Source organism: Felis catus, chromosome D3 (assembly GCF_018350175.1).
Source record: "Felis catus isolate Fca126 chromosome D3, F.catus_Fca126_mat1.0, whole genome shotgun sequence".
Taxonomy (NCBI): Eukaryota; Metazoa; Chordata; class Mammalia; order Carnivora; family Felidae; genus Felis; species Felis catus.
The window spans coordinates 34,557,042-34,574,602 of NC_058379.1; the positions used below are offsets into that span (position 1 = coordinate 34,557,042).

At 38.2% G+C, this 17,561-nt stretch overlaps 1 protein-coding gene across 3 annotated transcripts in view; it reads right to left on the minus strand.

Annotated features, from left to right (window-relative positions):
• Positions 1-730: 730 nt before the first annotated feature.
• Positions 731-17,561, minus strand: part of VAPA (VAMP associated protein A) — a 52,828-nt gene continuing 35,997 nt past the window's right edge. For 2 of the 3 annotated variants that reach the window (XM_011287980.4, XM_045042394.1), the window contains 2 exons: positions 12,920-13,093; positions 9,012-9,798 (listed from right to left, as the gene is read on the minus strand). In XM_011287980.4, coding sequence (XP_011286282.1) covers positions 9,640-9,798; positions 12,920-13,093 — 333 coding nt within the window. In that variant the 3' untranslated portion in view covers positions 9,012-9,639. Of the gene's footprint in view, positions 1,291-9,011; positions 9,799-12,919; positions 13,094-17,561 lie in introns of those variants that run through there. The other variant, XM_045042395.1, reaches the window with a different exon arrangement.

A 17,561-nucleotide genomic window follows, 5' to 3' on the forward strand; every position in this document is an offset into this window, starting at 1 on the left:
TTAAACTGCCTGAAGCGTATATGGGTGGTTTTGTACTAAACAATTTCAAAAACTGTTTCCATGTAAGAAGTGAATTAAGTTAATTGCCAATTGGTTTACAAAAAGCATCCATGTTGATTTTGCTACTATTAATATATATTTACACTAAATAAAACATTACATAGATCTGATATTCACCTAGACACTTAAAAAACTGTTATTAACAAGTTGTCTCTGGGGAGTGGGATCCTGAAGTTTGTCCTACTATATATTTCTTCTATAATTTCCAAGCTTCTATAATGAATCAATGTCACCTTCACATTCAGAAAAAAGAAATGTGCATCACAGTTGACACCCATAGGCTGCTTACCTACAAGAATAGCCTCTTTTAAATTTTAAAGTGTTTTTACATTTTCTGACTCAACATCATCCATTATCATTAAGCACCTCTTAAAACTCGTAAATTCTTGGGGCGCCTGGGTGGCTCAGCCGGTTAAGCGTCCGACTTCAGCTCAGGTCACGATCTCACGGTCCGTGAGTTTGAACCCCGCATCGGGCTCTGGGCTGATGGCCCAGAGCCTGGAGCCTGCTTCCGATTCTGTGTCTCCCCCTCTCTCTGCTCCTCCCCCGTTCATGATCTGTCTCTCTCTGTCTCAAAAATAAATAAACTTTAAAAAAAAAAAATTGAAAAAAAAAACTCGTAAATTCTTGCCATATCGTTTTGATACGTGATTGAAGGACAGAGTAAAAATGCAATTTCCATGTTTATTAGGTACCAGAAACTATGCTACATTCTTCAAACTGTCTTACAGTCCTCACCGCAACCCTACAAGGTTACAAGAGGAAGGTGAAAACCAGATGGCATCATTGGCGACAAAGCTGCACTTTGGAGACGTTCCATCACTTTGTTCAAGAGCACATGTCCCGTCAAGGGCACAGCTGAGTTCCAAATCCAAGTTTGTCTATCCTCAGAAACCCACGCTGTCTCTCCTGCTGGCTCCCCACAGGTGCTCGATAAAAGTCCGTTGCGTCTATGTGGCCAGATAACGCCTTCAACTGCAGAACTGGTTAGTAAGTTCAAAAACAAAATTCCAAGCCAAATAGCCGCTGTCTGGATACCTCGTTTAATTTTTAAGGCAAATAACCCGTCCGACAACTGCCCAATTTCCCACCTCACGTGTACGTAAACAGTCACTGCTGACATTCGCTGAGCTTGGTGCCACCCTCTGCTCCAGGAGCCGCACCTCTTGTATTCCCTGCGCACCCAGGGATGCAGGCCTGGTTAGTATCCTGTCTTCACGGAGGAGAAAGCTGAGGCACAGAGAAATAAAAGGCCCAAGGTCGTAACTAGTAACTAGTAAAGTGACCAAGCCAAAACTACAGCCTTACACAGCATCACTCCAGATCCCGTGCTCCTAGCCACTTTCATATGCTTCCTTCCCAGGCTACTCATGCTTAATATATGAAACTATAATGCTATAAATACCACTTATAAAGCTATCAATCTAGGTTAACTGGCTGAAAGGCCAGCTATAAAGAGTCTGAATTCCAAAATACCTTAAATTCTGCAAGCTTGTTGCTGCCACACCCCACCCTCCGGCCACTAGTGTAGTGTGTAATGAGCTGTAGGTGTATTCTTTGCCAAGATCTTCAAAAGCAGAAACAGTATTTTATACTTCCAATAGAGTGACCAAGACCGAAGCAAGCTCTCTTTGTAAGTGAATTAATGCCATGAAGACTAGTTCACAGCATCATTTCCCTTTTTGAAAAGCCATATGGCACAGGGGCGGGCCCAGTGGTGGGACATCGACCACCACTGAACGGACAAGTTCATTTCTCCAAGTTCTTCTCTGTTAAAATGTTTAAAAGGTTGTTCTGAAGAGGAGACAGTGTAAATAAAGTACCTGAGATACAGTAGGTACACCATAAAAATAGTTTTTCTTGTTCCTCAAACCTTACGCCTGTTCCAATTGACCATGTTTTGGGGGCATTCTGGGCCCAAACACCTGTTGACTAGGTACAAGTGTCGGTAAGTATTCTTTTGCCTCCTGACCATAGGATCCCCCTAGATCCCACTGTACATCCCACTCGCACTCTCACCAGTGCGCAGGGCAGGGGAAGAATTCGGTATTATGCAGGGAGTATCTCAGCCGAGTCACATATTCAGGCAGACAGTGCTTGTGCAGGTCACTAGCAGGAGAAGAGAGAACTGTAGGTGGAACTGCTACTTGGCCCCGGCAAATTATTGCCCATGGGAACGCAAGTCCTGTGCTCCAAGTCTTTTCTGAGAAGTAGGAATTCCAGGGTTTGGGGGGGACATCTTTCTATTTTTAGGAATGTACAAGAGAAACCACTCCCCTAACAACACACACGCACACATACGCAGCCTCCAAGCACAAACAGCCAAGATGCACAGTAATGCGATCTCCCAAGTGTACTTGAGCACCTCGTCTTTTCCCTTAGGCTTGTTTTACTTCTAAAATTATGGGGGCGCCTGGGTGGCTCAGTCTCGACCTCACGGCTCACGAGTTCAAGCCCTGCGTCGGGCTCTGCGCTGACAGCTCGGAGCCTGGAGCCTGCTTCGGATTCTGTGTCTCCCTCTCTCTCTGTCCCTCCCCCGCTCGCGCGCTCGCTCTCAAAAATAAACTTAAAAAAAAAAAATCTTTTAACCGAAATTATGTGTGCATATGTACATACACAGTAACACGTAGTAGCAGATAGCCGTTAGGACTACATTTGTCCCACCAACTGTCCCCTGGCCAGCAGCTTCAGCAGTGGCAAGGCCTTTGGTAGGTATTAGTGTCAGAATTTCAACTGTAGCATAAGCAGCAACAGAAACACAGATCCAAGCTGATAGAGTGGAGTGTGTTAGTTAGGTCATGAACATATACACACAAGTATATGAAGAGGATACCCTACTTCAAAGCGTGGGGACTTCCGAATAAGAAATTCTAGGTGAATAAGAAATATTCTAAGTAAAAAACACTTATGTCACATTTTAAAACAGACAAAACACACTACGTAACAGATTATTACATACATATGTAGTAAAATCTATGCACGGACAAGGAGGATACACACAAACCTCATGCTAGTGGCCTGACAAAGGAAAATGTGCTCAGGGAAGGGTATAAAGGAGATTTCAGTTACTATTTTTGAGGACTTGCTCCTTAAAAAAAAAAAAAAACAACAAAAAACAAACAAACAAAAAAACACCTAAATGGGAAAACAAAACCTGGGGAAAACTTCATAATGATAACAGTAAAATCAAAGCAAAAGGTAACACCATTCTGCAGCCACAACAGCCCCTCCGATCCCCACACTACAAGATGGGGAACACATTATATGAACATAAAATCCCATGATCTATTGGCATCTGCAGTGTACTTTTCTGGAGTTAAGAGATCAAGAGTTGGATGGGAAGGATTATTTACACATTGAAGTAGTTTAAAACACCATTTGTTGGAAACGTTTATACCATTTATTACCTCAACTAAATGCAAAGATGTCACAAGACTTGTTCTCAGTAACAGGAGCAGTCTCTTACTACATCGCTATGCAAACATGATTAACACACAAATTTTTGCACTTCTGGCGTATGTTCCAATATAGTCAACCCCCTGAAATTCCCATTCCACCCACAACTTACCTTACAAAAGAACCACTTTACCCAATTAACGTTACAGTTCTTATTAAGACACTGCCTCACTGCAGTAAAATCTAAGAAATCATGGTTTCTTACATATATTAAAACATATATAATGAAATTCCCCAAAGGACAAATTCCATGGGAGTCGCAAAATGCAACAGCATTTCTCCCTTGAGGAGACAATTCACTTATCTGATACATTAAACATGATCATTAAATATGATCATTAAACTTTTAAGCGAAAATCTAAAGTTTACTTCAGTAAAATTATAAACCTTGCTTGATAGTGAACAAAAGGCATCGAAATACTTTGCAACAAAACTTTCCTTTGCTTTCTCACAAGTTGGCATTTCTCAAGTGAAATATTTCCCTAAGTTTAGAGTGGCATGATACACCCCTCATATATTTACCTACATATTACACATTTAAGGATATACTTTTAGATTAACGTAGCACACAAAAACCAAGTTTGCCCCCCCCCCCACCAAACCGTATTAACACCTTTCTGTAACTCCTACCAGACCTCTACTCCTTGAAACAAGAAAGTACTAAAACGAGGAATTCTTATTGCTCAGGTATGTAAAGTAGTTTTCAATCACTTACAATTTCAACTCTCCGTAACACTTTCTTAGAATTTAGGTGTAACTTCTCTCCCTCAAAAAAATGTGTATTTTTCCTCAAGTCTTAAATATCTGTATTACCTGGCACCCTTTGTTCCTTGTAGAACAGTATTAAGAATTTACACCATGATGTCAAAATTCAGATACTTTAATGATTAAACTTTTTTTTTTTAATGTTTATTTTTGAGAGAGAGAAACAGAGCATGAGCAGGGGAGGGGCAGAGAGGGAGACACAGAATCCAAAGGCAGGCTTCAGGCTCTGAGCTGTCAGCACAGAGCCCAACGTGGGGCTCAAACCCCATGGACCACGAGATCACGACCTAAGCCAAAGTTGGGGCGCTTAACCGACTGAGACACCCAGGCACGGCTATAATGGTTAAATCTTAAAGGACCACTCCAGCCTCGGTTACATAACCCTTCTTTAACACACTAATAAGGATCTGAGTGACGATCAAATGAGTTGGCATAAAATACCTGGCACATACTTGTAGGAACCTTGAAAACCATCTCATGCTTTGAGAAATATCTGACAGGCAAAATAAATTTCTCAGGTGAGTAAAGATAATCACTTGGGTTGTCAGCAAAGTGGTAATTAAAAGTGAATCCCATAAAATTTCTCACTTTTGCAGATGGCTCCCATTTATCTACAAAACATTTATTTGCTTGTGTTTTAACAATCTTAACTTTTACAGATAGCTCTGGAATTAAGCAATACCTAAAGGTGACTCCTGCAACTTACTTTTTTAAGATTAATATACAAAGAATGCTGAAAATGCAATTTCCCCATACTGTAAGACTTAAGTCTCACATAAACTTAATTCGTATCTGGCTTTGGCATTTAAAAGCCTATATAGGGGCGCCTGGGTGGCGCAGTCGGTTAAGCGTCCGACTTCAGCCAGGTCACGATCTCGCCGTCCGTGAGTTCGAGCCCCGCGTCGGGCTCTGGGCTGATGGCTCAGAGCCTGGAGCCTGTTTCCGATTCTGTGTCTCCCTCTCTCTCTGCCCCTCCCCCGTTCATGCTCTGTCTCTCTCTGTCCCAAAAATAAATAAACGTTGAAAAAAATTTAAAAAAAAAAGTAAAATAAATAAAATAAAAGCCTATATAAAGCAGTTGTCTGGTTGCAGATTAAAATGACTAGAGCTAAAAACAAATGACCATGCCAGGTCACCACTCCAGGCCAATTATCTATCACTGGACGTACTGTTCAAGCATCAGTATCTTTATTTTCTTAAGCTTCTCACATGAGTTAATGTACTACTGGAGCTGAATACCAATGCTAAAAACACAATGAATGGTTATCTTAACAGTTCCCTGCACCTTCTTTCAAGATGGGTGTTAATACAAAGGAACTGGAAAATAAGAAACAGAGTTCTACAACGAAAGAAATGAGGTAAGTAGGAGGATGTGCCTAACCAGAAAGGGAACCCACCTGACCAATCAAGCTTTCCATCATACATAAAATGTTCATAACCTTACGGCCAAGAACGTGATTGTAAACATAAAGCAATTTTGCAATCACTTCTACTTGGTTTTCAATACACTACAGAGAAATGATTGAGGGAAAGTATGGGATACAAAGTTGTATGTATGACGATTATGCCTAAAGGGCTTAATTAATACTACAGGGAAATAAATGTTCACACAAATCGATGCTGCTGGATGGCAGGATTTGCCATGACTTTTTACCTTTTTACAATTTATTTTCCAAATTCCCTAAAATGAATATATTATTTCTATAGTCAGAAACGTAGGAAGATAAAATTTCCTTTTTTTAAGGATAGATGTTCAAACTTCTTCACACCAACCTCCATCAGGCTGAGCAATCCCAAGAGGCCACTGTTCCTGCACAGAACTCTCCAGGAGCATGGCTTCTAATAACAGCGGGCTATCAAACATAGAACTGAAAAACCCAGCTGTTCCCACTTCCCACTAAAAAGTACTTTACCTCTAGGTCACTAAGCAAAAGACGATATGCCATCAGAACTCAAGTGCCAGTGAGAGACCGACTATTACTATGTAACAGAACATACACATACAAACCATCATAATCTGTTGAAATCAAATTCCTTTTTTTTTCTTTTGTTTCTTGGAAAGGAAAACGACACTTCACCCCGTCTTTAAACAGTTTATTTATTCACGCAATAGTTTGAGTTCTTTTGAAAGCTAGAAAATAAAGATCATTTACCTTCTTAGTTGGTTGTTTTTCCACACGGTAAACATTGATCTTTCCCTCTCATAAAGGTTAATTTTTAAAAATCTATGCACACACCAAAGTCAATGAATAGGAATGTGCAAAGCTCTAGGAAAATCATCACTTGAATGTTTTCAAAGTACCCTGGTAAGAAGAACTTTGTGTTTCTCTTGATAAAACTTGGTTTTCAATGTGGTGTATTTTGAATGATTAAAATCCAAAAGAAATCCCCAAAGCAGATAGTATCAGTTTTAAGAGAACTTCTTAGTTAAGATACTTGAAGGAGAAAGTAAAAATACTTTGTTTGACCAGAATTTTTTTTTTTTTTTTTTTGAAATTAACACATACTTTTTTTCCAAGTGTCATCGCTTTTTTTTTTAGAGGTAACAAACCACACACTCAGAATACAATTCTTAAATATGTTTCTTGTAAATACAAGAACGGGCAGAGTTAAGGTACATTAGTTATAGAAAGAATGAAATAAGGTAGTGCATTTAGCGTCACATATGAACTTAAGGCCTTAGTTACTTGCTTGTGATTTCAATATTAGCAACAGATTTCCCTCATGCTTACATACACAAGTAAGCAGGCAGACAAAGCAAAAATTTCTAAACATGTAAGGAGTGAAGACAAACAATTTAATCTATATATTATCAGTCAATTAATACAGTTGGAGTCTTTCAAAGTAACTGTTGGTAGTAAAATAATCTGATCACATTTGATACAGCAATTAAAAACAGTAGAAATTAAGTCTTCTATACAACGAGAGCATCTCCCGACATGTAAAGCAGTTAAAAAGCCCATGTATACTTTATTTTGCAGATGCTGCCCAGACTACAATCTACCCCAGAATCAACCTTTGCAGAATGCATTCTGTAAAATGCCTATCTAAAAATACATTCTATTTCACAGTATTCATTCCTGGGGGGGGGGGGGGGGGGGGGGGAGGGGGTGGATTTCTAACCAAAACACTAAAACCAAACATATACATGAGACTATTCAACAGAAGCCTGGAATACAATCTTATGATGGGAAATTTCACATATGTTTATCAAATAGCATCTTATGTTTGTAATTTCAGTCATGTCAAATTAGGACAAATTTCTTTCTGCAAAGTTACCAGAAAAGACACTAGAGTCAGGAGAGCAGATTTCTAGTTCCAGCCTGCCTCTACCTACATGTGAGACACAGGACAAGTTCCCTGGATTCTCAGAAAGGCCTCAGATTCCATGACTATAAAACAAAGGGGCTGAAATAAATGAGTTCTAAGGAGCATTCCCATAAAACGAGATTTTGCTAAATTTTTGAGAACTTAAATTTTTAAAAAAATTATACCTATGAAATATTAAGCTTGGTACTTATCACCAATAATGCTGATTACAGACAGAGCTTTAAGCCATGGAAGTACTGATTCTGCATGTATGGGACAAAATGCAACACGTTTCGTGAGCATGCTTTTCCAGTTATCAGAAAGGGAGGGAAATTTTACAGTGACTATAAAGGGTTGGAACAACAATGGAAACATTACCTGTAGTAGCATGCTAGTGATGGACAGGTATTACTTGTGTTTTTAGTAACTTTTGCACACAAGCAAGAGGTTTTCTAAAAGATACCACAGAGCACAATGACACAATACATGTGACCTGACAAATTCAAAACATACTTGAAATGAAAAGGCCAACCAAAATACTTCAAGGGAACATTTCACTCGTTTATAAAATGTAGACACAGACCTGGGCCTAACATACTTCATTGTACCACATCAAGTCCCAAAGTCCAATTGCCCTTTCAGAAAGAAGTGCATCTTTTACAAAACTAACACATATTTGCAAGAATCAAGACTCACTTGTGACAGACTGCACTCAGTAGAAAACCCGAATATACTGTCTCTGGTTCCAAAGTTTTCTATGCTAGCACAAGTGAAATTAATGAATACGTAAGACTAAGTGCATGAAAGTATCATACCTTAAAATGCATATTTATACTGAAAATGTGTTTCACATTGACAGGTAGATTTGCAAAGGATAAAGTCATTTTCCACAAAGAAAATTCCCAAGAAAATTACTTGCTTAGTAATTCCAAATTTCCATAACAGAAATTTCCTCTTGATGTCAGATTGGACAGGAAAAACAGCTACTTTTAACTATTACTATGAAATGTCCTAAAATAAAAGTAATTATTAGGCTGGTTAAAAAGCACTTGACGAGAACCACGAAGAATTAGTCTTCCTTGAGAAGACACTAGAAGAAACTGTTAAGAATGGGATAAATCAAATGCAACAGAGCCACAAGGCACATACATATAAACTAAAATTACAGTATTTTTATTCTCGTGGGTTTCCTTATTTTATATTATCTTGAAGACAAACTGATTGTAATCTTCCAAAATACCAAAAGTAGCTTGAAATGTTATCAATTCCTTTCCTTAACAGAATGAGGACTTTTAACTACAAATACTGTAATATATGAAAGGGTTTCAATACAAGATAAAATTATGCATCATAAACTTCAAATTACCACACAGTGGACTCCCTGGTATCCCCACCTAATGACACGACACACAAACAAGCTATCGAGCAAGAATCTGTTAACAGTTTTATTTTTTTTTATGTTAAATACCATGGGACAGGATTGTAAGGATGAAAAACTCAGTCAACAACTGCCTCACAAGGGATAAGAAAAATTCTGCCATGATATTAGCAAAGGTAAAGGAGAAAATTTACACTGTAAGAGGCACCATTTCCCCACAGAATACCTCTTGGCATTTCCTGAATGAGTGGGATTAGCAATCTAAATAAATCATATTTCAAGAGGTAACAGCAACAGATAAAATTTAAAGGGATTATTAAAATAACATTTACAAGACTCTGAACAATTCTTGAACTCTTATTAAAACCACAAAGAAAGAACAATTCTTTATTTATGAATTTCATAAAGGACTGAATGTGCAACTGACATCTGCTAGTGATGATCTGGTAATATACAATTTGTCCAGGAGCCGAACAGTTTGTTTTATTGTGTTTTCTAACCGTAAGAGATCATTAAAGGCAAAGCCTATATGACGCTGTATACACAAAAAAAAAAAAAAAAAAAAAAAAAAAAAAGGTCACCGTGGGCCATACTACCAGTGAAATGGTAGGTAAACAAATCTTTTTCTGGTCAAGAGAAAAAAAAAGAAATAGCACTCTGCATGCTTCACTCTACAAGATGAACTTCCCTAGAAAGAACCCGATGAAAATGGCTGCAATTACGACAAGAAGGGAAGGAAGAGGACTGGCGACATTATCTCTGAAGGATGCAGCTGAGGTGGATCCAGGTTTATCCGAATGTGCTACCTTTCTGAGCCTTAAGCCTTCATCCTAGAAAAAAACATACGCACAAAAAGAGGTTTTAAAAACAAGTATGCACACGGTAAAACTGCCGAACTAAAAATCTATGGGCAGAAAGCAGATCAGTGTGCACGTGGCTGGGATGGGAACAGGGATTAACCACAGTAACCAGCATTAAGAAGACTTTCTAGGGTGATTTTAAAAACTAGAGCTGAAAATTGTACTCCTAACAAACTGAAAAATCCGGTACAGCTATATTTATACAGAAGGAAAACACCCTGCGAAAATGTACTAATACAAGTAAGGAAGAGTTCTGTGCATGCACTGATTTCCGTGGTGGCCCATAGTATTTTTACACTGGTTACCAAAGACCACCAGGAACAAAGCTGTGGTGTGACAGGGTTATGGACACACTGCAACCAGGGCATCCACAGAGCAGAGGCACAGGGACTATCTGGCCAAAAAGAAAAGGCAGGATTTTACAAGATTTGGAGGAAGAGGGAATTTCAGGATAAAACTTAAGTAACAAGTGTTTTGATAAACTCAAAGCAGGAGGCTCCTGTGTCAGCACTGGGTCTTGACTACAAAGGAGACACCAAATCCTGCTTCCTCGGAAACAACCAACTACAACAGCTACGGAATGTTGTACACAGAACCCACCCCCTCTTTTGACACCGTGCCCCTAGATCTGGAGACAAAGGCTGCTTCTCTGTGTCAAAGTGACTCAGATCCTCTAGACAAGAGTGGGTCGCTTGGTTCTTACTGGTATGATTTCACACAGCAATGTTTTCTGACAGTATGATTTTAGGGGACAAGGTTTCTCAGTAAGAAAGCAGAAGTCACTCAAAGTAGGAAGTTGTTAGGAGGACCCTTTACCGGCCACAGTGTGACCTTGGGAAAAATACTGATACCTGTTACCTAGGCAACTGACTTTATCTGTGTCCATCATCCCAGCCAGATGAATGACAGGGCAGATTTTTACTTCCTTAGTGCAAGCTAATTTTTCTTTTCTCACATTGATTCCTCTAGTATGCTTACTAATACCAAGTAAAAGAGTCCCACCTCAGCTCATATACTGTTTTACGGGCAATTAGATTCTCTGAGGGTTTGTGGGATTTTTTTTTAGTCTTATGCTCATTAGTCCTGTGTGAAGAGAACAATGATTCTCAAACCTGGCATGAACTTTAGAGAATCCTCCTAGTGATTCTGATTTCCTAGGTCTGGGGAGGGCCTAGACATACGTATTTTTAAAAAGCGCTAAGAGATTCAGATGCACAGCCTGGATTAAGAACCATAGGCCTAGAGAGATAAAAAGGAACAGTGATCAGACATGTTCAAGAAAGTTAATCTGCCAACAAATTATCATGGGCCTTATGTATGAAATGTTAAAGGGCCTGTAACTGATTCTATAAGCCAATGGTCTTCAAGTTCTTTTGTTTCACCTTTTAAACAGCAGAATGCTTTTTCAAATAACATCTCCTACAGAACATCAGCCTATAGAGACCAGCACCCAAATCTCACTCACCTCTCTCCCCGTCCACTCTTCCTATTTTCCAGCCCTGCCCTACTTATGCTATTCTTACTATTTCCACTTCTCCCCTCCCGCAAAGAGAGGAACAAATGTACTGAGTATGCTAAGGAGCACATCTTTCATCAAAGAAGAGAACTGTGCCACGGAAGTCATGGCAGATAAAATAAAGGTAACGAAAACAGCATCCTTAAAAATCTATGGTGTGTAGATCTAGGTGTGAAATGAAGATAATCTTTCCACTATCCAGAGAGGTGCTGGGGGCCCCTGAGGGGTACTGTGAAACAGGAAGAGATAGACAATTATTTCAGCACAGATCAATTCAAGATACAGTGCTTCTGATCCAGAGTACATATAGTTCTATATACATCTAACAGATGGAATAATCAAATGTAGATTAAGTCCCTTCATTTAGCTTATTTATTACTTCTATACATTTTTGTATCATCTACTTTTGATACAAAAAGCTTCAAAGCCTAAAAAGGTAATTTAAAAGTATTCAGGTCTTGAAATAAGTAATTATTTTTCAAAGGCGTATTATTAATACACTCCACACATATTCAAATTAGTCCTCATTCACCAGTTCATCCATTTATTCATATATATGAATGACTACTGTATGCATGTTCTATGAATGCAAAGATGAATGAGTACAGTCCTTGCCCCCAAAAGCACTACCGCCCACTAGAGGGAGAAAGACCTCCAACAAACAGGAACAGTAACTTGACAGAGTCTTCACGGAAACAAAGGAGACAGCATTCCAAAACCGTGTTTCTTGTCTTCTAAGGGGAAGAAAGTCCTAGAAAAGGTTATACTGAAAAGATGACAAGAACCGAGTACCAAAAGACAAGAGCACGTGTATGAAAATGCTGGTCAGGGCAGAACAGGATTTCAGGGCATTCCAGTCAGAAGGAAAAATTTGAGAAAGCAAAAAAGAGATCATAATCAGAGAGGCTTCTTCAGGATACTCTAGTCCAACGCTGTCCAATACAAACATAATCTGAGCTTCAAATGTGAGCCACTTACATACTTTTACATTTTCTAACAACACGTTGAAAAGGTAAAAAGAAAATGGTTAAATGAATTTTAATAATAAAATGCAATCCAACAGAACCAAAATTCAATCCAATATACTCCATTTTATTCAATCCCATATAACCAAAATACTATTTCAATAAATAACAATATAAAAAAGATCTATTTTACTTTTCTGTACTAAGTCGAATAAATCAAGGAGTATTTTACACTCCCAACGTGTGTCAATTCAAACCCCATTTCAAGTGCTGAACAGCCTCCTATGTCCCTACTTTGTGGGGCAGCACCATTTCAGGCGCTTCACATGACTAGGGCATATGTGAAGGAAGTTACTAACAAGAGAGGAAGCTTAATGCCACAGGCCAGATCACAAATAACTAAGACATCTAGTAGGGAAGGAACCTGCAGGCAATGAGAAGCCATGGTAAAACTGTAAAAGAGGCCAGAGTAGGAAGCAAAGACATAATCAAATTGGAAAAAAAGAACTGACCAAGGATAAGTTTAAAAACGGACAGATAAAATGGCCTAATAATATTCACATATCCTATGCCTTCATTTAACCCAACTTATTTTCAAAAAGCAACTTACTCTCAGGTGTCGATTTTCTTCTGATAGTTTCATCATTTCTCCCTGAAGTCTTTTACATTCTTCCATGAGTTTCCTTGTTTCAGTATCATTGAGTGAAACACTATGCGGTTTTGGCATGGGTCCATCTTGTTTAGAGGCATTCAGTGGAACAGTTTTGCTGGGTTCCAGATCATTCTGTATTACAAAGACAGTGGGACTTTTTTAACTAACCAAATCTCCTTAGAGATTTTAAACAAATAAATACAAGTTGAAACTCCACACTTTTTCAAAAAAATTATTTAAATGCAAATTTTTGAGGTTGTGATTCCATTAATACAAAATTTTTTTTAATTCCAAACATTACAGTCATCTGTGAACAATTTTTAGAAGGACTAAATCAATAAAGGTCGGCAGTTAGAGAAGTCAAAATAAGCAGCCCACTCCCTCCTCTAGTCCCCAAACCCTCTGCACTTACCTCTACCATAGCACTTATCATATATTATAATAATGTATTTTTGATGTTCTTTCCTACAACACTTCAAAGGCTAGGAGAGCAAGAATCATTTCTCTTTGCATTTACCCCTAAACCCAGCACTTTGGCCAAGAGTGGTTATTCAATGAAAGTATGCTGACGCCAACCAAAATCCATATATGAAGGTCATTTTTAGTGCTCTGATTCTGCAATTCAAATGAGATTCGGGGGGGGGGGGCATTATCGTAATAATTCCAATAAAATTAGGAGACTACCTAAGAAAAACATTTAAAAGAAAACCTAACTTCTATTAATGGGAAAAATAACTGAAGGATATAAACACTAGAGGGGAGATAATGAACACAAACATATCATGGGGAAAAAAGAGAAGGGGAGTTAAATGTAAATGATTCTTTCAAATCATTTTGAACACTGTTTGCTTTAACTCATGAAACTTAATATGGAATCACCATAGCACTCAGACAGCTTTAAAACTGTGAGCCCCAAAATTGTCATTCTTACCAGCTTACCCAATACAGGTAAACATCTAGGGCAGTGCCTAATTAAGTAAGCGTTCCTGAGCCTGTGGTCTAACGTGCCTCAATATCCTTTGCCCTTATGTCATGTATACCATCACACACACATCTTAACAGTTATTAGTGCAATGAATTATCTCTTTAACTACAATTTTACTTGCTAGAAATTTAACATGTTAGATTTTAAAAATTGTTTTATTCAGATATAAGCTCTAAAAAAACACTTCAACTTTATGGCATTCCACAGTCCTAAGATTTAATTATAGGTTATACACCTATCACACCATCCCAGGTTCCAAATTTATATTAAATGTAAATAGTTGTTTGTTCAAGGGGTAAAACTAGTACTTCTTATGAAGGGAATGTGATTTGATCACTATCCCTAAATCCATTAAAAATTAATAATGTTTGGGGCGCCTGGGTGGCGCAGTCGGTTAAGCGTCCGACTTCAGCCAGGTCACGATCTCGCGGTCCGTGAGTTCGAGCCCCGCGTCGGGCTCTGGGCTGATGGCTCGGAGCCTGGAGCCTGTTTCCGATTCTGTGTCTCCCTCTCTCTCTGCCCCTCCCCCGTTCATGCTCTGTCTCTCTCTGTTCCAAAAATAAATAAACGTTGAAAAAAAAATTTTTTTTTAAATTAATAATGTTATGAGGTTCCAATGTACAACACCACATTATCTGACCTGTCAACACTCAAGAGTTTTATATTTTCCTTCAGAAGCTTCTCAGGCTGTGATGGGTTTCTAAGAAGCCTACTTCCAATTTCCTCCTCTGAGTTTTTCTCTTGCTAGCTTTCTTGTTCTTCACCCTATCCTCCCTTGTCCCTCTCTATTATTAAAAATCTGTATCAGATCTATCTTCTCTCCACCAATCTTCTTACTCTTTCCCTTAACAGTAATTAAAATTCATTTCAAAATGACTTTTCAAGTATGCTCCAATTCCAACCTAGAACAAGTCCAAATTCTGAAAATAAGGGCAGTTCACTGCCTTCCTCTATAAAGATGAAACCAACAGTCAATACTACGGCAACTAAAGAATCCTCAGGTTCTAAGAATTTGGAAAAAAATAGACTCATACCAGAATGTTGACTAAAAATTAAGAGGAGATGCATGAGGCCAGTAAGAGAAAAAAATTAAAATGTAGAATCCTCAAAATCTTCACAACTGGCTTTTTTATTTTTAAATAAATTCTTTAAATTCCAGAAAATTTAGAATTATGACAGGGAAGGAGAGGAAACTACCAATCTCATCAACTCAGCCCAACTATTATTTAAATAGTATCTTCCAGGGGCGCCTGGGTGGCTCAGTCAGTTGAGGATCCGACTTCGGCTCAGGTCATGACCTCACAGTTCATGGGTTTGAGCCCCACATCAGGTTCTGTGCTGACAGCTTGCTCAGAGCCTGCAGCCTGCTTCGGATTCTGTGTCTCCCTCTCTCTCTCTCTGCCCCTCCCCTGCTCGTGCTCTGTCTCTGTCTCTCAAAAATAAATAAACGTTAAAAAGAAAAAATTCAAATAGTATCTTCCAATATTTTCTCATACGCACATTTTATAAAACCAGCATGCACTGTAACATTTTTATCGTTATCCATTTATATGTATATGTTTTATCATTTTAAATGACATGGTGAAATTAATTACTCTATTCTGTGCCTAACTAAAATTACTTAGGATGCCTGGGTGGTTCAGTCAGTTAAGCCTCCAACTCTTGAGTTCAGCTCAGGTCACTATCTCAAGGTCATGAAATGGAGCCCATGGAGCTCCATGCTCAGTGTGGGGCCGGCTTGATATTCTCTCTTTCCCTCTGCCCCTCCTCGGCTTGTGTGTACATGTGTGCACACTCTCTCAAAAAATAATAAATAAACATCTCACTCTTGTTACACATTTGATGGGTACCTTCCCTCTCTCCAGCATTTTAAATAACATGTCAACAAATATCTCTCATGGTTGGTAGAATTTGATTTTTCTTTTTCACTGAAATTTTTCTTAATGTTATACTGCTTTTATAACAAAAGGAAAATGTCATAACCAATTTGTGGAGCATAAACATATACAACACAAAGGATACAGTGAAGCTTAAACACATTTTCAACAGTGAATCAAGTAAGACATAAAACAAGTTACTTGGAGTACACTTCCACCAGATACTATTATTTAGGCCCCCTACAAGCCAGTCAACATACGTAGCAGATGCAATGAAATCTAATTTATTTGTGTATATTTAAAGTATAAGCATATATAACCTAACTTAATTGGGAGTTTAAGAAAAAAAAAAAAAAAAGACAGGGAGTTGGGCAGGGGGCTGAGTCATTCATGTAGCAACCATCTGAAGAGCCTGATGGGAACACTAAGGCTGCTGGGACTTTAAGTATATACTTCCATTCAGGAGCTGAGGTTTGGCTCCAGGAAAACAGCTCATTCCTTGAGAGTTGCTTCAGAAACTGGTCCAGAAAGAGGAGACTGGTTGTTCTGAGAACCATGAAACAAGCACACTAGAAGGATTCAACATGCTGTGACTCTTAGGAAACTTGATGAAGAGTAACAGTATATGAACATTATTATTTAACACTGCAAACTAGAATAAATGGGAAGGTCAAGGCCATGGTATCAAGTAAGACAAGAAACTATGCCATATCTTGTACATTTTCCACTATTTTAGATTATTGAGCCTCTCTGCATTAATCCCTTTCTATCCATGTATTATAGAATTCACTTCCGTATTCCTTTTTAACAACCTTCAGAATTTCAATTCTAATATTTTAAATTATTCCTGTTAGAGGTAATCAGAAAAAGAGAGCAAGGGATTGGAAACAGAAGGGGAAAAGTAAAATAGAAGGCAAAACAGGTGTTTGCAAGTGAAGCCCTGAGAAGGACAAAGGAGCTAAAGAATTTAACTACAGGGTTACGTTCTTGTGAGTATTATCAGTTAAGGGGTATAAATGTATGCAAAGGGAATTAAAAGACTAACATTAACAGCTATGGCATAAAACTGTCAGAGGCATAATTAAGGCCTTAACCTGGGAAGAGAGAGTATTTGAATAACAAGGTTACTCAAGACTTATTTTCTCTAAAAAACCAATTTACTATTTCTGTAGAATCATGATTCCCAGAAATAAGTAACTAAAATCACAAAATCAATAAAGTATTAGACATTCAGATAAAGGATCAAATTTTTAAGCCTTAGTATACATATTCTCTGCAAAGCCAAACCAAAGTATAACCAACCTGTTCAAACTATGGGGTTCCTGAAGTTTCTAGCAAGCAAACAATGGTAAAGAGAATCATATAGCAACCATTACACCACCCAAAGTCACCATTTATCTTATTGATGTGGTGTCATCTTACTTGAGTGAATGTTAACTGCACACACACACACATACAAACACACACGTTCAACTATGACCTAAGATATTTAGGGTTTAACCACAAATCCTCCTACCATGGGTACTGTAAATAACTAACAATAACAGTTAAAGAGGGGTTACCATTATTCGTGTTTGATAACAAAATATAAAATAGTAATTTTATTTATCTTTTTAAAAAATATATATGACAAAATACTTGCCTGGATAGCAACATTTGCCAGCTCCTACCTTTACTGCTCATCTATTCAAATAAACTCCTAACTCCTTTTTTAGAGAATGAGCCCCAAATCTCAATG